The sequence below is a fragment of the Vicia villosa genome, linkage group LG3, assembly GCF_029867415.1.
Source record: "Vicia villosa cultivar HV-30 ecotype Madison, WI linkage group LG3, Vvil1.0, whole genome shotgun sequence".
In the NCBI taxonomy this organism is placed as follows: Eukaryota; Viridiplantae; Streptophyta; class Magnoliopsida; order Fabales; family Fabaceae; genus Vicia; species Vicia villosa.
In genome coordinates, this window is record NC_081182.1 from 14,987,409 (window position 1) to 15,006,123 (window position 18,715).

Sequence of the window (18,715 nt, forward strand, 5' to 3'; positions counted from 1 at the left end):
AATGACGATTGATGACCCATGCTATGAACAATAGCATGTAGATGATTGGGAGCATAACCATTGCAGGTCCACACTCCTCAGGACTGTGCAGGCAGAAGAAAGTCATGATCACCGTAGCAATGGTGATGACTGTAAGAGACAGTGTCTCTATCCATTTTGCCATTTTTGTTAGGGAAGAAGAAAGAAAATGGATGATGAAGTAGAAATTTGAAAGATGATTTAGAATTTGATGTGAGATTTGTGAAAAGAAGGAGAGGTATTTATAGAATGGAAAGATGATAGAGACGTTGGGGAATGATGTGATTCCGTACAAAAGGAAATTTGAATGGAAGTGAGATTTGAAAGAAAGTGTAAGGTATTGTTGGGAAAAGAGAGATGGATAGAATAAAGTTGAGATTTGAATTTGAAAGGATAGATTTGAAAAGATTTTGAAAATAATGGAATATAGCACAAAAGTTAGTGGGAAAACAAAAACAATTGTTACCAGTACAGTGTGAGTTTCCTGCTTTTGCGCCTGCAAAAAGATTTAACCCTGCATGAACTGTGTTAGTACTATTTATCTGTAAAATAAATAAATAGTATTTGTGAAGTAAAGAACAGTATTTGGCGTTTGCGTAAGAATAAATTCCACTGTAAGCCAAGTTACTGTGTAAGAAAAATTCTGAAAACCAAGTTCTTCATATGTCAGGATATTTTGAAAAAATCCATGTTTATATGAGACTCTTAATTTTCATATTGAAACTTTCCTGAAAAAAGAGGTGGGCAAATTTTGGGGTATAACAGAAGCTTTGATCGTCGATTAATCGCCTTTGATGCTTGTTGATCTTCATCCTTTACTTCTTGAGCAAGCTACCATTCTCATGGATAGCTAAATCTCTTTTGTATCAAGATAAGATGTAATCTTCCTAGCCTTTTGTAGGTTTTTCTTGTGAATATATGTGTATGAACAAGTGATGATCAATATAGATGGTTTAGTTTGTTTATTAAAGCTTTTTCTTTGGTATAAGTGTTTGAGACATCAATATTTGTATCTAGATCTAACTTTATCATCTATCAAACTATAAATTGCAGACATGGATTTAGCGTTTGATGTTTACTTAGTATCGGTTTTAAAACGTTATTTGTATTGTTTAAACGGTGGAGAAATCGTCGGTTAAACAATACGGTAAATCTAACTATATCGTTGCGGACACGGACGATATAGGCGTCGATACGTAATTATGTTGATCGTTACCATGTTCATATACGTATATTTATAAGGAGACATGCAAATTTAGGTCGATGAAATCGAATCTTGATACATTTTCTTTAACTTAGAACTTTCAGTAATTTACTCTTTGCTACTAAAAGAATTGAATGATCTTTTGCAAACCTAAAACTAAAGTAACATTAACTCAAGACAAAATAGGCTATAGAACGGCGGTGATATCGCAATAATCCCTGTGGATACGATAATAACGAAAAGTACACCACAATACTCTTTCAACAAAATGGCGCCGTTGCCGGGGATTGTTGTTTAGATATTGCAAGCATTGCAATAGTTTGTTTTGTATTGAGTCTCATAATTAATATCTTGTTTCTAAATTTATTTTCCTTGTGTTTGTTAATTTGCTTGGTTAGTTTTTCAGATTACAGTTTATGCGAGGACGTGTACCTGCAGATCAACTCCTTTTTGATCCTGAGATTGAGAGGACTGCTCGTAGAGAGAATAGAAAAACTCGTAGGAGGAGACAACTAGCTAGGGAAAGAAGACAACAACAAGAGGCATCTTCTTCTTCAACTCCGGTTGAAAACTTAGTTGAGGGAGAAATGGCTGCGGATCCTCCAGCTCGAGGGCCATGTGTTAACAGCCCTCGACTCAATGCACAATTTGCTCGTGATCAGGCCAATGGAAGAAACTCCGAGATGAAGACGGGGTTACTTCAATTATTATACCAAAATCCGTTCACAGGGGCAGATCACGAGGATCCATTTACTCATCTAACAAAGTTCTACGAGATCGCCGGAACAATTGGTGCTCCGGAAGACCAAGAAGAACAGGTGTTCAGGAGACTTTTTCCTCATTCCTTAATTGGAAAAGCTAAGGAATGGTACCTTGATCAACCTAATAATGTCATGACAAATTGGAACGAGTTAGAAGAGAAGTTCTTGGATCGGTTCTTTCCTCACAATAGGTTCATGGAAGCGAAAACTTCTATTGCGGTGTTCTCTCAAGGGTCGAATGAATCTCTCAATGAAGCATGGGAGAGGTTCAAGTCCATGGTTAGAAAGTGCAAAGGTCATGGGTTTGATGAGTTGTCTCAAATCCATATCTTTAGAAATGGACTCCAACCTCAACCAAAAACTCTTTTAGATGCTACCGCGGGTGGTTCGTTGATGTCAAAAACTGCTGCAGAAGCGATTGCTATCATTGATAGAATGGCTTTGAATGATCATCAAGGGCAACACAACCGTAGTGCATTGCAAAGAAAACCGGGAGTTCTTGAATTGAATACTAGTGATGCAATACTTGCTCAAAACAAGTTATTGACACAACAAGTAGAATTGCTCACTCAACAAATGTCAAAACTCCCTCAACAAATCAAAGAGATAAATGGGAGCCCTTCTAAAAATCAACATGTGATGTGTTGTGAATTGTGTAGGGGTGACCATCAAACAGGTTTTTGTCCTCCACCGGGTGAAGAGGTGAATTATGTGTCTAATCCTAATCAAGGATATGGTGGAAGACAACAACAACAACCTTACAACAATAACCAAGGTTACCAACAAAGAGGTAATCAAGGTTATCAACAAGGATGGAGGCCGGAAGCGGGCCCATCGAATCGTCAAAATCCTTATCAAGGCGGTTACAATCAACAACCTCAACAAACAAAGCTTTCTATCGAGGACACTCTTAGCCAATTCATGCAATTGCAAATTGCAAGCCAAAAGAGTACGGATGCCGCAATAAAGAACCTTGAAACTCAAGTCGGGCAATTGTCAAAGCAACTTGCCGATCAAAACAAAGGTCCTTTTCCGGCTACTACACAAGAAAATCCTCGTGAGCATTGTAAGTCAATTCTAACTCGTAGCGGTAGAAATATTGATATGGATGTAGGAGAAATAGTTGAGGAGGAAATTGTTGAGAGTGAAAAAGATAGGGTGATTGAAGTAGAAAAAAATGTTGAGGGTGATTTAGTTGAAAATGAGAAAGAGAAAGAATTAGTGGAAAAAGAAACTCTTGAGAAGGTTGTAGAAAAAGAGAGAAAAAAATTGAGTGTGAGTGAGAAGGGAAAGAAGAAGGTGGATGATTCTATACAAGTGAAGAAATTACCTTACCCTCCCGGTCCGTCAAAGAAAGAAGATGCAAAGCACTATGCTCGGTTCTTGGATATTTTTAGCAAGTTGCAAATTAATGTTCCTTTCTCCGAGGCATTAGAGCAAATGCCGATGTATGCAAAATTCATCAAAGACATCATCACTAAGAAGAGAAGATTCTTGGATCCGGAGGTAGTAACGGTGAGCTCTTGTTGTAATGCGTTAATTCAACGCACTACTCCGATAAAATCGAATGATCCTGGGCGGGTAACCTTACCGGTGTCTATTGGAAATGTTCACATAGGCAAAGGTTTGGTAGATACCGGTTCTAGCACTAATTTGATCCCATTGTCTATGGTGAGAAGATTAGGAATCAACGATTTGAAGCCGACAAGAATGACGTTATCATTAGCAGATAAATCCACAGCTCATCCTCATGGAGTTGCTGAAGACTTGCTTGTCAAGGTTGACAAATTTTGGTATCCTGTTGATTTTATTGTCATAGACATGGAAGAAGATCCTGAGATTCCATTAATCTTAGGAAGGCCTTTTATGAAGACGACCCGAATGATGATCGATATTGATGATGGCTTAATGAAATTAAGGTACCAAGATGAAGAATTATGTCTTGATCTCTTTGAAGCCATCAAGCATCCTAATGATGAGGATGATTGTTTTAGAATCGATGCTACCGAAAGGGCTATTATGAAAGTGGAGAATCAAATGCACTTGTCGAATCCTCTTGAGAAGACTTTAATGGAAGCTCTCGAAGTTCTCACCAAAGATCAAGAGAAGGAAATTGAAGATTGCTTGAGAAATTTAGAGGCTTGTGAGGAGATGAATCCATTTGAAACTCAAATTGAAGAGTTGAAGGATGAACCTAAAGTTGAAGAGCAAAAGGTGGAGTTGAATGTGTTACCATCTCACTTGAAATACGTGTTTCTCGGTGACAATTCTACTAAGCCGGTTATCATTAATAGTGGTTTGTCTAACAGGGAAGAGCATCGATTGAAGGAAGTGTTGACGAAGAATCAAGAAGCAATAGGATGGGTTTTATCCGACTTAAAGGGTATTAGTCCGGCCTATTGTATGCATAAGATTATGTTAGAAGATGATTTTCGGCCCGTGGCACAACCTCAAAGGCGATTGAATCCAACCATGAAAGAAGTTGTTAGAAAAGAGGTTGTGAAGTTATTAGAGGCGGGGATGATTTATCCCATCTCCGATAGCGAATGGGTGAGCCCGGTGCATGTGGTTCCTAAGAAGGGTGGATTGACAGTTGTGAGAAATGAGAAGAACGAGTTGATTCCTTCGAGAGCGGTGACCGGGTGGCGTATGTGTATTGATTATAGGAGGTTGAACCAAGCAACAAGAAAAGATCACTTTCCATTACCTTTTATGGATCAAATGTTAGAGAGGTTAGCCGGAAGAAATTTCTATTGTTTCTTGGATGGTTATGCGGGATACAATCAAATATCAGTGAATCCGGTGGACCACGAGAAAACTGCTTTTACATGTCCTTTTGGCGTTTTCGCTTACCGAAGAATGCCATTTGGACTATGTAATGCTCCTGCAACATTTCAAAGGTGCATGCAAGCTATCTTCTCTGATTTGATTGAGAAAAGCATTGAGGTGTTCATGGATGATTTTTCTGTGTACGGGTCGTCATTTGACTTGTGCTTAAAGAACCTTGATGTGGTAATGGAGAGATGCATTGAAACAAATTTGGTTCTCAACTGGGAGAAATGCACTTTCATGGTGACGGATGGGATTGTTCTTGGCCACAAGGTTTCTTCAAAGGGTCTTGAGGTCGATCCGGCAAAAATTGAAGTTATTGAAAAGCTTCCCCCTCCGGTGAATGTTAAAGGCATAAGGAGCTTCTTGGGACATGCTGGGTTCTATAGAAGATTCATCAAGGATTTCTCCAAGGTCGCAAAGCCTTTGAGTAATTTGCTCAACAAAGGTATGGAATTTAATTTTGATGAATCATGTCTAAAAGCTTTCCTAGAACTTAAAGCAAATTTGACCACCACACCCATAATTGTCGCTCCTAATTGGTCGCTTGAGTTTGAACTCATGTGCGATGCGAGTGACTATGCGGTTGGTGCGGTCTTAGGCCAAAGGAAGAACAAACAATTCCATGCTATACATTATGCGAGCAAAGTTTTAAATGAGGCACAGGTTAACTATGCCACTACCGAAAAAGAATTGCTCGCAATTGTATTTGCATTGGAAAAGTTTCGCTCTTACCTTATTGGTTCTAAAGTTGTGTGTTATACTGATCATGCCGCAATCAAATATCTTCTTACCAAGCCTGATTCAAAACAAAGGCTTATTCGGTGGATTCTTTTGCTTCAAGAATTTGATCTTGAAGTGAAAGATAAGAAAGGTACAGAAAATTTGATTGCGGATCATTTGTCTCGGTTAGTGAATACCGAGGTGACAAACAATGAAAAAGAAGTGAGGGAAGAATTCCCCGATGAAAAACTGTACATGGTACAAGAAGTTAGACCCTGGTTCGCAGATATGGCTAATCATAAAGCATCTGGCTGGATACCGGAGGATCTAACTTGGAATCAAAGAAAAAAGTTTTTAAACGATGCTAATTTTTATGTTTGGGATGATCCTCACTTGTTTAAGTTGAGTAGTGACAATCTTTTGAGAAGATGTGTCGCGGATGAGGAGGCAAAAAGCATTTTGTGGCATTGCCACAATTCACCTTATGGTGGTCATTTTAATGGTTTGCGTACGGCCACAAAAGTCCTTCAATCGGGATTTTGGTGGCCTACTTTGTTCAAAGATGCTTACCACCATGTTGCCTCATGCGACAGTTGTCAAAGAACTGGTGGAATAGGGAAAAGAGAGGAAATGCCCCTCCAAAGTATTGTAGAAGTTGAGGTATTCGATTGTTGGGGCATTGATTTTGTTGGACCATTCCCTTCCTCAATGTCAAATGAATACATCTTGGTAGCTGTTGATTATGTGTCTAAGTGGGTGGAAGCGATTGCTTCACCCAAAGCAGATGGTAAGACCGTGATAAAGTTTTTGAAGAAAAATATATTTTCGCGGTTTGGCTCGCCAAGAGTATTAATTAGTGATGGTGGATCTCATTTTTGTAATGCTCCGCTTGAAAAAGTGTTGGAGCAATATGGAGTAAAACACAAGGTAGCTACTCCATATCATCCACAAACTAATGGGCAAGTTGAGAGGACCAATAGAGAGATTAAGAGAATTCTTGAGAAAACTGTGTCTAGCTCTAGGAAGGATTGGTCAATGAAGTTAGATGAAACCTTGTGGGCGTATCGGACCGCTTTCAAAGCACCGATCGGTCTTACACCATTCCAAATGGTGTATGGTAAAAGTTGCCACCTTCCCGTAGAACTAGAGCATAAGGCATATTGGGCCTTGAAGCTTTTGAATTTTGACCACAAGTTGTGTGGAGAGAGAAGAAAAATCCAACTTAATGAGTTGGAAGAGATGAGATTGCATGCCTATAAGTCCAATTCAATTTACAAGGAAAAGACCAAATTCTATCATGATAGTAAGGTTAGAATGAAGGACTTTAAGGTAGGGCAATTAGTTTTACTCTTCAATTCCCGGTTAAGACTTTTCCCGGGAAAGTTGAAGTCTAAATGGTCCGGACCGTTTCTGGTCAAAGAAGTGAGAAGCCAAGGGGCTATTGTGATAGAGGACCAAAAATCAAACCAAGAGTGGGTAGTAAATGGTCAGAGGTTGAAGGTGTATCGGGGAAGCGATTTTAATCGTGAAACTTGCGTTTTATCGTTTGGCGATCCTTGATTGCCTTTGACCGTCGAGCTGACCGACGTTAAACAAAGCGCTCTTGGGAGGCACCCCAAGTTGTATATATTCACTTGTATTTGTGTTATTTATGCAGGTGGGATTTTTGAGTTGTCGTCGAGCCAGAAGCGATCTACCGGTATTTTTGGGCGTGCTGAAACAATGCAGTTTTTTCTGCTGTTTCTGGTGTAGCGCGCGTCGCACCCATTTGCGCGCGTCGCGCGCTTTGTGAGTTCTAAGACCCCTTCCTGGCAGAGATGAGGGCGCGTCGCGCCGGTTCTCCGCGCGTCGCGCGCTGTACATATTTTTGAAAAAAAAATAATAATTTTGGTTTGGGCCTACCCATGCTGGGCCCGACCCGGTTTCGTGGCTGAAGAGGTTCTTAGGGTTGTTGGAGGTTTTGCCTCCATTCTTCCCTTTCTCCTCTTTGTTCAAAGAAAAGGAAAACAACTCACACACTCTAGTTCTTAATCTCTTGCATTTTCCTTACTATTCTCGTCTCTCTATTGTCATCATCATCAAAGGTATGTTCTCTCTTCCCTTCTATTTCCATTAGTTTAAGTTTTAGAAGTTTAGGTTTTTAGATTTAGGAATTTTGAAAAAAACTAGGGTAGAAGACATCTTTTGCTGCATCTTTTGCCTGCTGGAACCCTTAGAAGGGAGGAGAAGCAAGTTCTTCTCTTCTGTTTTGCAGAAAAATGAAGCTTTTTTCTGGGTTTCGCAGAGCGCGCGTCGCGCCCTGTTCAGCGCGCGCCGCGCCCTGGGTTCAATTTTGAGATTTTTTTTTTATGTTGTCTGTGCTGTTGTATAGGTCTGTTTGATGATTGATGATGACTGTGGCTTGAATTGTGCTGTTAATTTTGAGCATGTGCTAGCTTTATTTCAATTGTTGTGTGTTTTGTTTGAATTGCAATTGTGCAGGAATGGCACCCTTTTTAAAGAGAAAGAAGACTGGTTCTGGTGAGGGATCTTCCTCACAAGCTGGCAGGTTTGATCGGACGAAGTTTCTAGGTCCGGAGCAAGAGGCGAGGTACCATGAGCTTGAAAGCCGCGTTGTGTGGAGTGAACGAACTGTGGTTCCTATTGACCACGGCCTCTTCCAAAGGGCGTGGACTGCTTTGTCTGAAACATGCTGGGACAAGTTGTTCACTCCACCACAATTCTATCAGGTGGAGATTGTCAGAGAGTTTTATGCAAATGCCTTGCCTCCGAGCAGTTGGTCAGGTACTGAAGCTTACCCGTTTAAAACATGGGTGAGAGGTAAGGCCATTGATTTTAGCAAAGAGGCTATTTTTGATTTTCTGGATAACCCTCTTGCTTTGGTAGAAGAGTGTGAGTACCATCCCAGGTTGAATAGAGGAAATTGGGATGCAGATAGCATTAGGGACAGGATTTGCAGGACTGGTTTCACCTATACTCTGACTAAAGCTGGGCTGCCAAAGACTTTTACTCGTAGTCAGTTGACGGAGGAGGCTCAGTTGGTGACTTCGGTGGTCCTTTACAACATTAGGCCACGGAGTCACACTTCTTCCCTCACCATTGATACGGCAGGTTTGGTTCAGGGTATTCTGAATGGTGATAACATTGATGTGTCCAGGATTGTGGCGAATGAGCTGAAAAGAGTCGCCCTGAATGGGACTCTTCATGGAGATGGGGTGAAATGTAGGTTGATTTTTCCTGGTTTAATAATGGGTTTGTGCAGGAAGGCTGGTGTCCGGTTCCCAACTGGTGGGATGATCCCCATGGATGGTGTTATAGATGATATTTTTGCTAACAGGTACTGTTTGCATGGAGGTCGTCCTTTTGGTGTTGCTGCTGGTGCATCTGACCTTCCCGATGCTTCTCAAGCTGTTCCGGTTGCTGCTGCACCGCCTGCTGGTCCACAGTATGGTGATGCAAGTGATTGGAACTATCAGATGCATATGGCGCATCAGAGAGCGTTTTTGTTTTTGCAGGATTCTATCCGGCAGCTTTCTCTGCAGCAGCCTGTTGGTTCCAGGGATGATTTATCTGCCTATGCTTCATGGCCTGAGGGCAGGCCAGATCCTGAGGAGGGGATGGAGCAGGATGATCCGGAGACTTCCGATGAGGAGTAGTTTTGTTTTACTATTTTATGTTTTATTGTTTTTAGTTTTATGTTAGAACAATTTTTAGTTACTTTGTTTTTAATGTTTATAGTTTTGTTCCATCCTTTTGGATGAGGTACTTTGAAAGGCTAAGTTTACGCCTTTGGATAGTTAACACCTGTTTGGTGTGGTTTTTATTTTATATAAGTTCAGTTTATTTTATTTTTGCATTTATTTATTTTTAAGTAGTTTATTTTAGTTTAGTGTTTATATTTTAGAAATAATGGTTTGATAAGTTGTCCTGATGATTAATTAGCTGGAACACGAATTTTTGTTGCCACGATGAATTTGGATGATGCAACACAATTTGAGTGGTGATGATATAAGTTGAAAACTGTACGCGCAAGGTACATCCTTTATCATTTTTTTTATCAAGTACCTTCGATTCTGATGCTTTTAATTGTACAAATTAGTTGTCATTAATTTCTGTGGATAAATTAGTTCAATTGTGAATCACTTTAGCCTAGCTGTAGTTGTGAGGAGACTTTCCACTGTGTATATATATAAATTGTGCTGGATACCAGCAATGTGCGTTTTAACTCGTTTTTATTATGATTAATCTTGCATTGTTATTAAATTGTGTTAAGCATGAAAGTGATCAAGGCGTTTTGTTCTGCACTATGAGAAAAACTTCCAATCCAAATATAACCTACCCGGTGAGTGTGTGAGTATTTGCTAACCACTTTGAGCCGTTTTCCAAGATTCTTATCGGTTAAGCTTATGTTGTATATAGATCTCTATACCGATTTTTGATAGAATCTTGATGACTTTCTTTTCTTTCTACCTTGAACTGTTGCCATTTGATATGGTAAGGATTGATCCCTTTTTGCCTTAGAATAGGGAGCATTCTTAGCGATGTCTTGGTAATATACAAGTTGGGGAGAATGAAATAAAGGTGTATATTGGTGAGGATATATCAAAAGATAGTGCTCAAGGGGTATATATATTTATGTATATAATAAAGGAAAAAAAAATAATAATAATAATAATATAAAAAAAAAAAAAAGAAAGAAAGAAAAGAATTCTGTGACCCTTGAGCAAGTAATGAATAATGTGGTAAACTTGGTTGTTTAGGTTGTGATAATTGAATTTGAATGCTCTCTTAGGGTTTGACATTTTCGATTCAATGGCCGTGAGATATGAGACACTTCCTTGTTAACCAAGCCAAGCTACAACCCGAAAGTCCTTAGTGATTCATGCTTATACACTTTTTATATATCTTATGCTTAGATGAGTTTATAATTAATTCGGTATGTTTGCGTCATTGTCTGGTGAGTGTTAGGATCCTCCATTTTTGTTCTCTCAGTAGAGAGATACGTAGGTGTGATTCATTCTTGAACTTCTTTTGCTTTGTGGAATTTCTGACATAGAATTTGTATATAGGATTAGCATTGCTATCATGGTATTTTGATGAAAACTGGTAAGGATTGATCTTTGTGTACTTTTGGAATTTGAACCATTCAATTGTTCTTGTTTCTACCTTGTTGTTTCATTTGTGATATTTTGTGTTCCCGGTAATTTATCATTGTTTTGTTTGAGGACAAACAAGAGTTTAAGTTGGGGAGAGTTGTTAGGTGCCAAATTGTGTTTATATTTAGTTTAATTAATGGCACCTTTCGACCGTTTTTATCGGATATTCGTACAATTCCCTGAAGTTTTAGATAATTATTTATAGTTTATAATATTAAGCTTTCATTTTATGTTAATGTGTGTTTTAGTTATGATTGTGTAGGTTTTGGCCAATTTTGGGATGTTTGGAGCTTGTCTTGATCTTGACAAGAGATTCACTGGCAGAAGTATGCGCGCGTCGCGCTGGGATGTGGGCGCGTCGCGCCCTGGGCAAGATATTTTGGAGCTTCCAGACAGAGAGTTGCGCGCGTCGCGCGCATGGGCGGTTTATAATTTTAAGTGTAATGGCGCGTAGCGCGCTGGAGGGCGCGACGCGCCCTGGACAGAATTCAGAAATGCTATATAAAGGGGTTTTCAGATATTTTGTGTTGGTTGGTTGATCTTGAGAGCAAAAGAACACTTGTGCACTGTAGCAAACAAAGAATTGAAGATTGGAAGCTTTGATCGTCGATTAATCGCCTTTGATGCTTGTTGATCTTCATCCTTTACTTCTTGAGCAAGCTACCATTCTCATGGATAGCTAAATCTCTTTTGTATCAAGATAAGATGTAATCTTCCTAGCCTTTTGTAGGTTTTTCTTGTGAATATATGTGTATGAACAAGTGATGATCAATATAGATGGTTTAGTTTGTTTATTAAAGCTTTTTCTTTGGTATAAGTGTTTGAGACATCAATATTTGTATCTAGATCTAACTTTATCATCTATCAAACTATAAATTGCAGACATGGATTTAGCGTTTGATGTTTACTTAGTATCGGTTTTAAAACGTTATTTGTATTGTTTAAACGGTGGAGAAATCGTCGGTTAAACAATACGGTAAATCTAACTATATCGTTGCGGACACGGACGATATAGGCGTCGATACGTAATTATGTTGATCGTTACCATGTTCATATACGTATATTTATAAGGAGACATGCAAATTTAGGTCGATGAAATCGAATCTTGATACATTTTCTTTAACTTAGAACTTTCAGTAATTTACTCTTTGCTACTAAAAGAATTGAATGATCTTTTGCAAACCTAAAACTAAAGTAACATTAACTCAAGACAAAATAGGCTATAGAACGGCGGTGATATCGCAATAATCCCTGTGGATACGATAATAACGAAAAGTACACCACAATACTCTTTCAACACATATGCATTGGCATTTCCTGATAACTTTCTTGCCCTTGTAGACACTTATGATGTAAGTATTTAATATTGTATTAGTTACCGACTTACCGTATATTTCATACAATAGACACGTATAATCTTGGCATCAGTATAATCTACATTGTTGTGGCTTAGTCCAAGTTTAGATTAGCTTCTAGCTTATGGGAGCTTCTCAATTAAAATGTATTAATGGTCCAACACTTATATAAAGCCTGTTATTTATGGAGAAACTTTGTGAAATAACTTCCAAAGAAATTGAGATGTAGAAGCTAATTGCATATAGCAACCTATAGAATAGGCCATTGATTGAAGAATTTATTGCAAGATTCTCTTAATATTTCTTAATTCTTAACCAGAGGGCTAAGTCCGGAAAAATAAGCTTTATCTGTTTCTGCATTTAATCACATTCATGTCTGTTGGCAGGTTGTGAGAAGTGGAGTTCCTAACATTTGTGCTGTTGCATTAGCTCTCAGTGATTTAGGGTATGTTAAGACGTTTTTCGTGTCTACCAATATCATTTGATTATAAGGTTTACTTAACGATCTGAACTCTTGTATTTTCTTATTTTGCTTCTATGAGTTGCTTCCTTGATTACTAAAATCGTCTATTTTTCTGCGTATGCCTGTTTTTTAAGCAAATGTTTCTTATGTTGAGAAGCTTAACAATTCAACATTTTCCTCTATATGCAGGTTATGGACATTCTTGGTCCAAGTTTGTGGGATGTATGATATACCTCAGGCCAGTGATTAGTATAAGCTTAACTGATGCGGGTCATGATTCTAAGGCAAAGGGTTTTGACGATTCATCCTACGAGTTTGGAGAATTTCTCTGTATGTCTTGTCTTCTCATGTCCTTTTATCTGTAGTTGTTCTTTTCATAATATGTTAGATGGAATCAAATAAAGTTGTTTTTTGTGATTAATTATTTGAATCAAATAAAGTTGACGATTCATCACACGATCATGTCTTTCAACAACCTTATTAGTCATAGCTTTCTCAGTAACCTTAGCTGCAGTTCTCTACCGACTCGAACCCTTCGAACCGGTTCACTTTCCATTCAGGGACAGGGAGTTACCCCGACGAACCTTATCTGCTCCCGCTGTCAACCCACGCATGCGGTTTGGTTCGGAAGTTGTAGTGGAAGGAAAGGTGGATGGACCTGAAGACTTGGCTTATGATAAGAGGAACCGTCTCATCTACACTGGCTGCGACGACGGGTGGATCAAGCGAATTACAGTGAACAAATCGGTGGCTGACTCGGTTGTTAAAAACTGGGTTAACACCGGTGGAAGACCACTTGGACTCGCTCTGGAAAAAACCGGTGAGCTCATAGTTGCTGACGCTGTATTGGTAAGTTCCAAAATGGATCTCTATACATTATAAGGACTAAACATGTACTAAATTTTATAAAATCGATTATTCTAATAAATGTTATACATAAATAGCAGATAAATAGACAATAAACTGCGCTGCACAGTTGTTTCCTTATAAGTTTAACTTAGTTTTTATATAACATTGTATAGTTGGAGATTTAACTGGAAATAATATTAATGATGTAGGGGCTATTGAGAGTGACAGTAAAAGGAAAGGAATCTAAGGTTGAAGTTCTGGCAAATGAATACGATGGGTTGAAATTCAATTTAACAGATGGAGTTGACGTAGGTGAAGATGGAACAATTTATTTCACAGACGCAACATACAAATACAATTTGAAGGATTTCTATTTTGATATTGCGGAACGTAAACCTCATGGGAGATTCATGAGCTATAATCCAACAACAAAAAAAGTAACATTACTTGCACGTAACCTCTACTTTGCTAATGGAGTTGCAGTTGCACCAGATCAAAAATTCGTCGTCTACTGTGAGACTATTTTGTAAGTACTAAGTACTTTGTGAATTCTTGGATATAATGACAACTCATTGAGTATTTTATTTTGATTATAAAATATCGATAGTTTATTTATCATGCCCATTTTTTTTATGGATATCATTATATTATTTTACTATAGATATATGGAAGACATTGATATTATGGGTTTTGGCGATTTTGGTTAGTAATGTCGCATTATTGATTTTTGTGATTAATTATTTCAGCTGCATAGGTATTTTTGAATCACTCTTACAATGTTGCATTATTTGTTAAACTGAGTTGTATCATTCTATAGAAGGTGTGTGATATTGTTATGCATAGTTTATTTAGTTTTGTTTGCATATTGATCATTATTTATTATTTCAGGAAAAATTTAGATGCAAATACATGGAAGTGAAGATAGCAGGATTTTCAAAGTTATGGATACATCAACATACAAATATAAAAAAAAGGATTTTTATTTTATTTTAAGTGAAAATTCAAATATAGAAAATAATAATATGGAGTTGGATATATACTAAGATGTTAAGGATATGATTTATTTTGTAATTAGTTTTTATCAATATAATATGATATCAATCTTTTTATATTGAACTATTTGAATTTATTTAATAGAAAATGGTATAATAGTTTAATTTTAGTTGTTTAGCTTTGTCATGGTTCAAAATGTAATGGAAAATATTTTAAATGAGTAACTTTTATTTAAATAGTAATATTTCTCAATTATATTAAAAATTGAATTTATAAATTTATTATATTTTTATATAATAAAAATTATATTATTTGAAGTTCTAGTGACAGCTAAATGAAAACAATCCGTAGCTAGAGTTTCTATTATTTCTAATACTAGCATAGTATATAGTGACACTGTAGGAAAAAACTTAACCGTAGCTAAAAGTTATTGTGACATTTAATTTGGTGTCACACTACACCCCCTTAAAGTTGACGCCAAATGTGGGTGTCACTCAAAGTCCAATAGACATTTACCTACAGATTATTGACTTTTAGTGACACTTTTTGAGTGTCACCGAAAGTCAATTTTCTTGTAGTGAAGTCTGCGTGAGCAAATACAAAAATGGGACATGAACAAGAATAGAAAGCTGGAAATAGTGCACCTTCACTGTCAAGGCCGCCCAACACATTGAAAGAATAATAAGGAAAGAAGCGTTTGTAATAAAGTGTGTTTGAAAGCAACTGAGCCATTGCAGGGCAGCTCATTTGCTTGTTGTGTTGATGCTGATATGTCTGCATTCAGAATCAATAGTGTCATTTCAACCAGAAAATTCCATCTGTTGCCAAGGTAATATTAAAAACAACAGAAGCCACAGAAGAAGACAACAATATAGGAATCAAACAACACAATTTCCACTAAATTTCTAACCACCATCTAACAACATAAGTAACCAGGTTATATATGATGATAAAAGGCTAGGAGCTTTAATAATTGAAGCAGTGCAATTAGTATCATCAAATCAATCAAGCACAACATTTGTAGACAACTCATCGAATGTATTTTACACTTCTCTCAATCGAGAAGAACTAAACGCTATAAAAGAGAGAGGGCGAGACCCTGCAGAGGATTTGAATAAGCTTATGAGAAGTCGGGGTATTTCGGTTGAAAAATTTCAGTTATTCATAGACTAACACCGCTAAATTGTCTGGCACATGTTGTATGAATGCCAGACATCTACTCAAAGAGTGTTGTGTTGTAGCAAAGAGAAAAAAAACAATTTCTTTGACACTTGTGTGACTTTTTGACACGTGTTGTACGGGTGTCATACAAATGCCCTTTGGACACGGAAACAAACAGAGGCCAACTTGTACGTAGAAAAGAAAGCAAGTAGTGTGTGCATGTGTATAGTAATATAGTTACACTGCAAATGAGGGTTGAGTGATATAGTCCAATAATTTTAGGTAAAGGGAGATCAAAGAACTTTTTGTCCAAAACACTAAAACGAGTATAGAGTGAATGGTCAATCTCAATCCTTCAAACTTAATACAAGACAAGCATTATGTAACGATTGGTGTCAATTAATCAATTTAATTAACTCTATAAACCAAGTTAATAACTTACTTAAAAGACAATTATACTAAAGGATTGAGAGTCTTAGACTGACCAAATGTCTAGCTGACAAAACCTTCTGCAAAGCCTTGACATCAGCTTGAAAACCAGAAGACACTTGTCAGCTCTGTCCAAAAACATAGGATCAACATTAACATAACTAAAAAAGAGTGTCCTTTTCAAAATTTTGCAATAACAAAAAAACAATTGGGTTTGAGCAAAGTTTTATATGGCGTACAGGTGGGAGATTTTGGAGTAATCGCGAGTGAGGATGTTGTAACCAGAGGACATTCTGGTATCTGCTGCAATAACACAGTAGTCTGATCCGGCAACGGCAACACAGGATCTAGAAACAATAATGATAGTATTAAAAAGATAATAATTGTAAAATAGTTGATTAAACAACAGACAAGAGAATAGAGAGAGAGTACCCTCCATTGTTGTCATATGGAGACCAATTCGCGTGTTCTTTAGTCATGCTTGATACCACTGGAAAACACAAGACCCAAAAATGTTAACAAGAATTCATTCATATCCAAAGAACACAACCCAATTTCAATATTCTAATTGTGAAAACGAGAAAGTCGAACACAAACCAATTTCTACTTTTTAAGTGTGAAAACGAGAAAGTCTCACCGTGGCGGAGCAAGTCTTTGAATTGGTGGTCGGAAAGTCTCACCGTGGCGGGACAAGGGTTTCTATGTAGTTCCAAATTCTACTATTCGTTTCTTTCTTTCCTTACTGCTTTTTTTCTTCTTCTTCCTTTTTGGATATTGGGCCTTTATTTGGGGGTATAGGCCTTAAGGTTGACTGACAAGACATCGAGGTTAGCGAATTTCTTCACAAATGTTTGTTTTTCTAGCGCAGCACACGAAAATATTTAAATACTCCTAAATTTTGGAGATATATTTTCGGAATGCACCAAGATGTAATAAACACAAACTTTCTTAGAGTTACATTTCTGATTTCAAATCGATAGTATATTTACGAAAAAATGCCTTACAGAATACACGAAAACAGAATTGAAATACACGAACTTCACAAAATCAAAATACCACTGATATCATAAAATAAGCAATACATAGGAGATTTTAACATAGATCAAACATTACACTTCAATATCCAGGTGGACGTTGCAACATCTTGATAATATCATCAACCGATCTCGAAATAGTCGCATTCAGCTTGATGGAAACTTTTTATTCTATATGGGTAAAAGTATTACACATAGCTCATAAATCAGCGCCCGTCTTCAGCTCAAGGTTGATGAACTCAAGCTTCCCTTCGTTGCCAATGGATGGCAAGCGGTACTCGATCTTCACAATTTTGCGATTGTCACCATATGGTAGAAGGTTTTGTAATATATATTGCAGATCTTCAAGAGCGGTGTACTCGTTGTTCTTAAATTGTCTGGATGTTCATTATGGATTTTTGTGTTTTAGTATGAAACAATATGACAAGTGAGTTTATTTATAGTAATGGGGTGAGATATTATGGACCACACAAACCCTATCTACGGATAAAGAATGTAGCACAATGTAACTCCGGAACCACCCTTATTTATTATGGAGATGCATCTCCGGAAACTTCCCTAATATTAACAGAACAGAAACATATACAACTAATTATATTGAATGCTGGTATTTTTGGACAAACTAAAAAATGCTTATATTTACAGCATAATACATTAAAAAAATGTCATATACAATAAAATGATAAATAACTAATTAAATGATCCGAAATAATTGTCGCCGGCCAAATCATTTACAGGTGGTACCCCTTTGACTTTTCCTTATTTTTCCTATTTCAATGTTGTTCAATTTGGTGAACTCTAGCATCCTTTTAATAAATTGGTCCGTCCAAGTCTCAAATTGAATTCTATAATGATTCGCTCACTCTGATTATGTAAGTGGTATAGGGAATCCCAATTTCAAATTCACTTGATGAAAATGCTGCGAATTTGAAACCCACCTAACACAGATGATACGATCATTGAAATTTGATGGTGGAGTAGTGCATAGTGGGAAATAAGTTTCCGAGAAACTGTATCTTGTAAGATTAATACACTCTCTCATACACATTTGGTTTAAGATGACACATCTCAAGGAAGCGCGTCCATTTTTCCACTGGTGCATGTCCATTGATGCAAGGTACAAGAGCGTGATAAATTTCTTCAGCTTTCTTTTTATTCTTGAGCACCCTGTGTATAATTCTCTATTGCTCCTCAACTATTTGATAAGAGTATCGCAGACAAGTTGGTGATCCTCTTATACTTTACCGAGCAAACAAAAAACAACCAGAAACCCACAATTACCGTCACCCCTGACATTGACGATCCGTTCAATATAATTGTGCATAAAAATTGACATCTCCTTGATGAATGTATTTTGGGTGAAGGTGGTGGTTTGCTACTGCGGGTTCCTTTGAAAACACTTTTCTGAGATTTTGGAGTCGGTGAATCGAGAAAATTTTTGTCAACATGTTCAAAATATGATGGACTCCTCACTGTTAAATTGTCGTTCGATGTAGGTTTCACCTTCTTAGGTGCTTCTTTCATTTTTACCGGTTGAGAGGGTGGTTTCAAGTAGAGCTGTCAATATGGGCTACCCGACCCTAAACGGGTCGGCCCTAGCGGGCACTGGGCTTTTCAGGGCTGGGCCAAAAAGGCCCTGGATAATATCGGCTTGGGATTTACTACCCGAGTCCGACCCTAGATGGGTTTCGGGCTACCCGGTCCTAAATGGGCTTTTTTATTTAAAAAAATTAAAATAAA

The 18,715-nt window shown here is 37.5% G+C and overlaps 1 protein-coding gene and 1 pseudogene across 1 annotated transcript; one reads left to right on the plus strand and one right to left on the minus strand.

The window, feature by feature from the left end:
• The first annotated feature begins 10,347 nt into the window (after nucleotides 1-10,347).
• LOC131657609 (protein STRICTOSIDINE SYNTHASE-LIKE 4-like) lies at nucleotides 10,348-14,403 on the plus strand. The gene is made up of 8 exons (XM_058926987.1): nucleotides 10,348-10,353; nucleotides 10,954-11,017; nucleotides 12,033-12,043; nucleotides 12,433-12,491; nucleotides 12,667-12,839; nucleotides 13,024-13,358; nucleotides 13,568-13,884; nucleotides 14,247-14,403. Exons 1-8 carry the CDS (start codon nucleotides 10,348-10,350, stop codon nucleotides 14,275-14,277), a joined length of 996 nt encoding a protein of 331 aa, XP_058782970.1. The 3' UTR covers nucleotides 14,278-14,403.
• Nucleotides 14,404-14,914: 511 nt separating this feature from the next.
• On the minus strand, nucleotides 14,915-16,748 carry LOC131657610 (proteasome subunit beta type-1-like; annotated as a pseudogene).
• Between the last annotated feature and the right edge of the window lie 1,967 nt (nucleotides 16,749-18,715).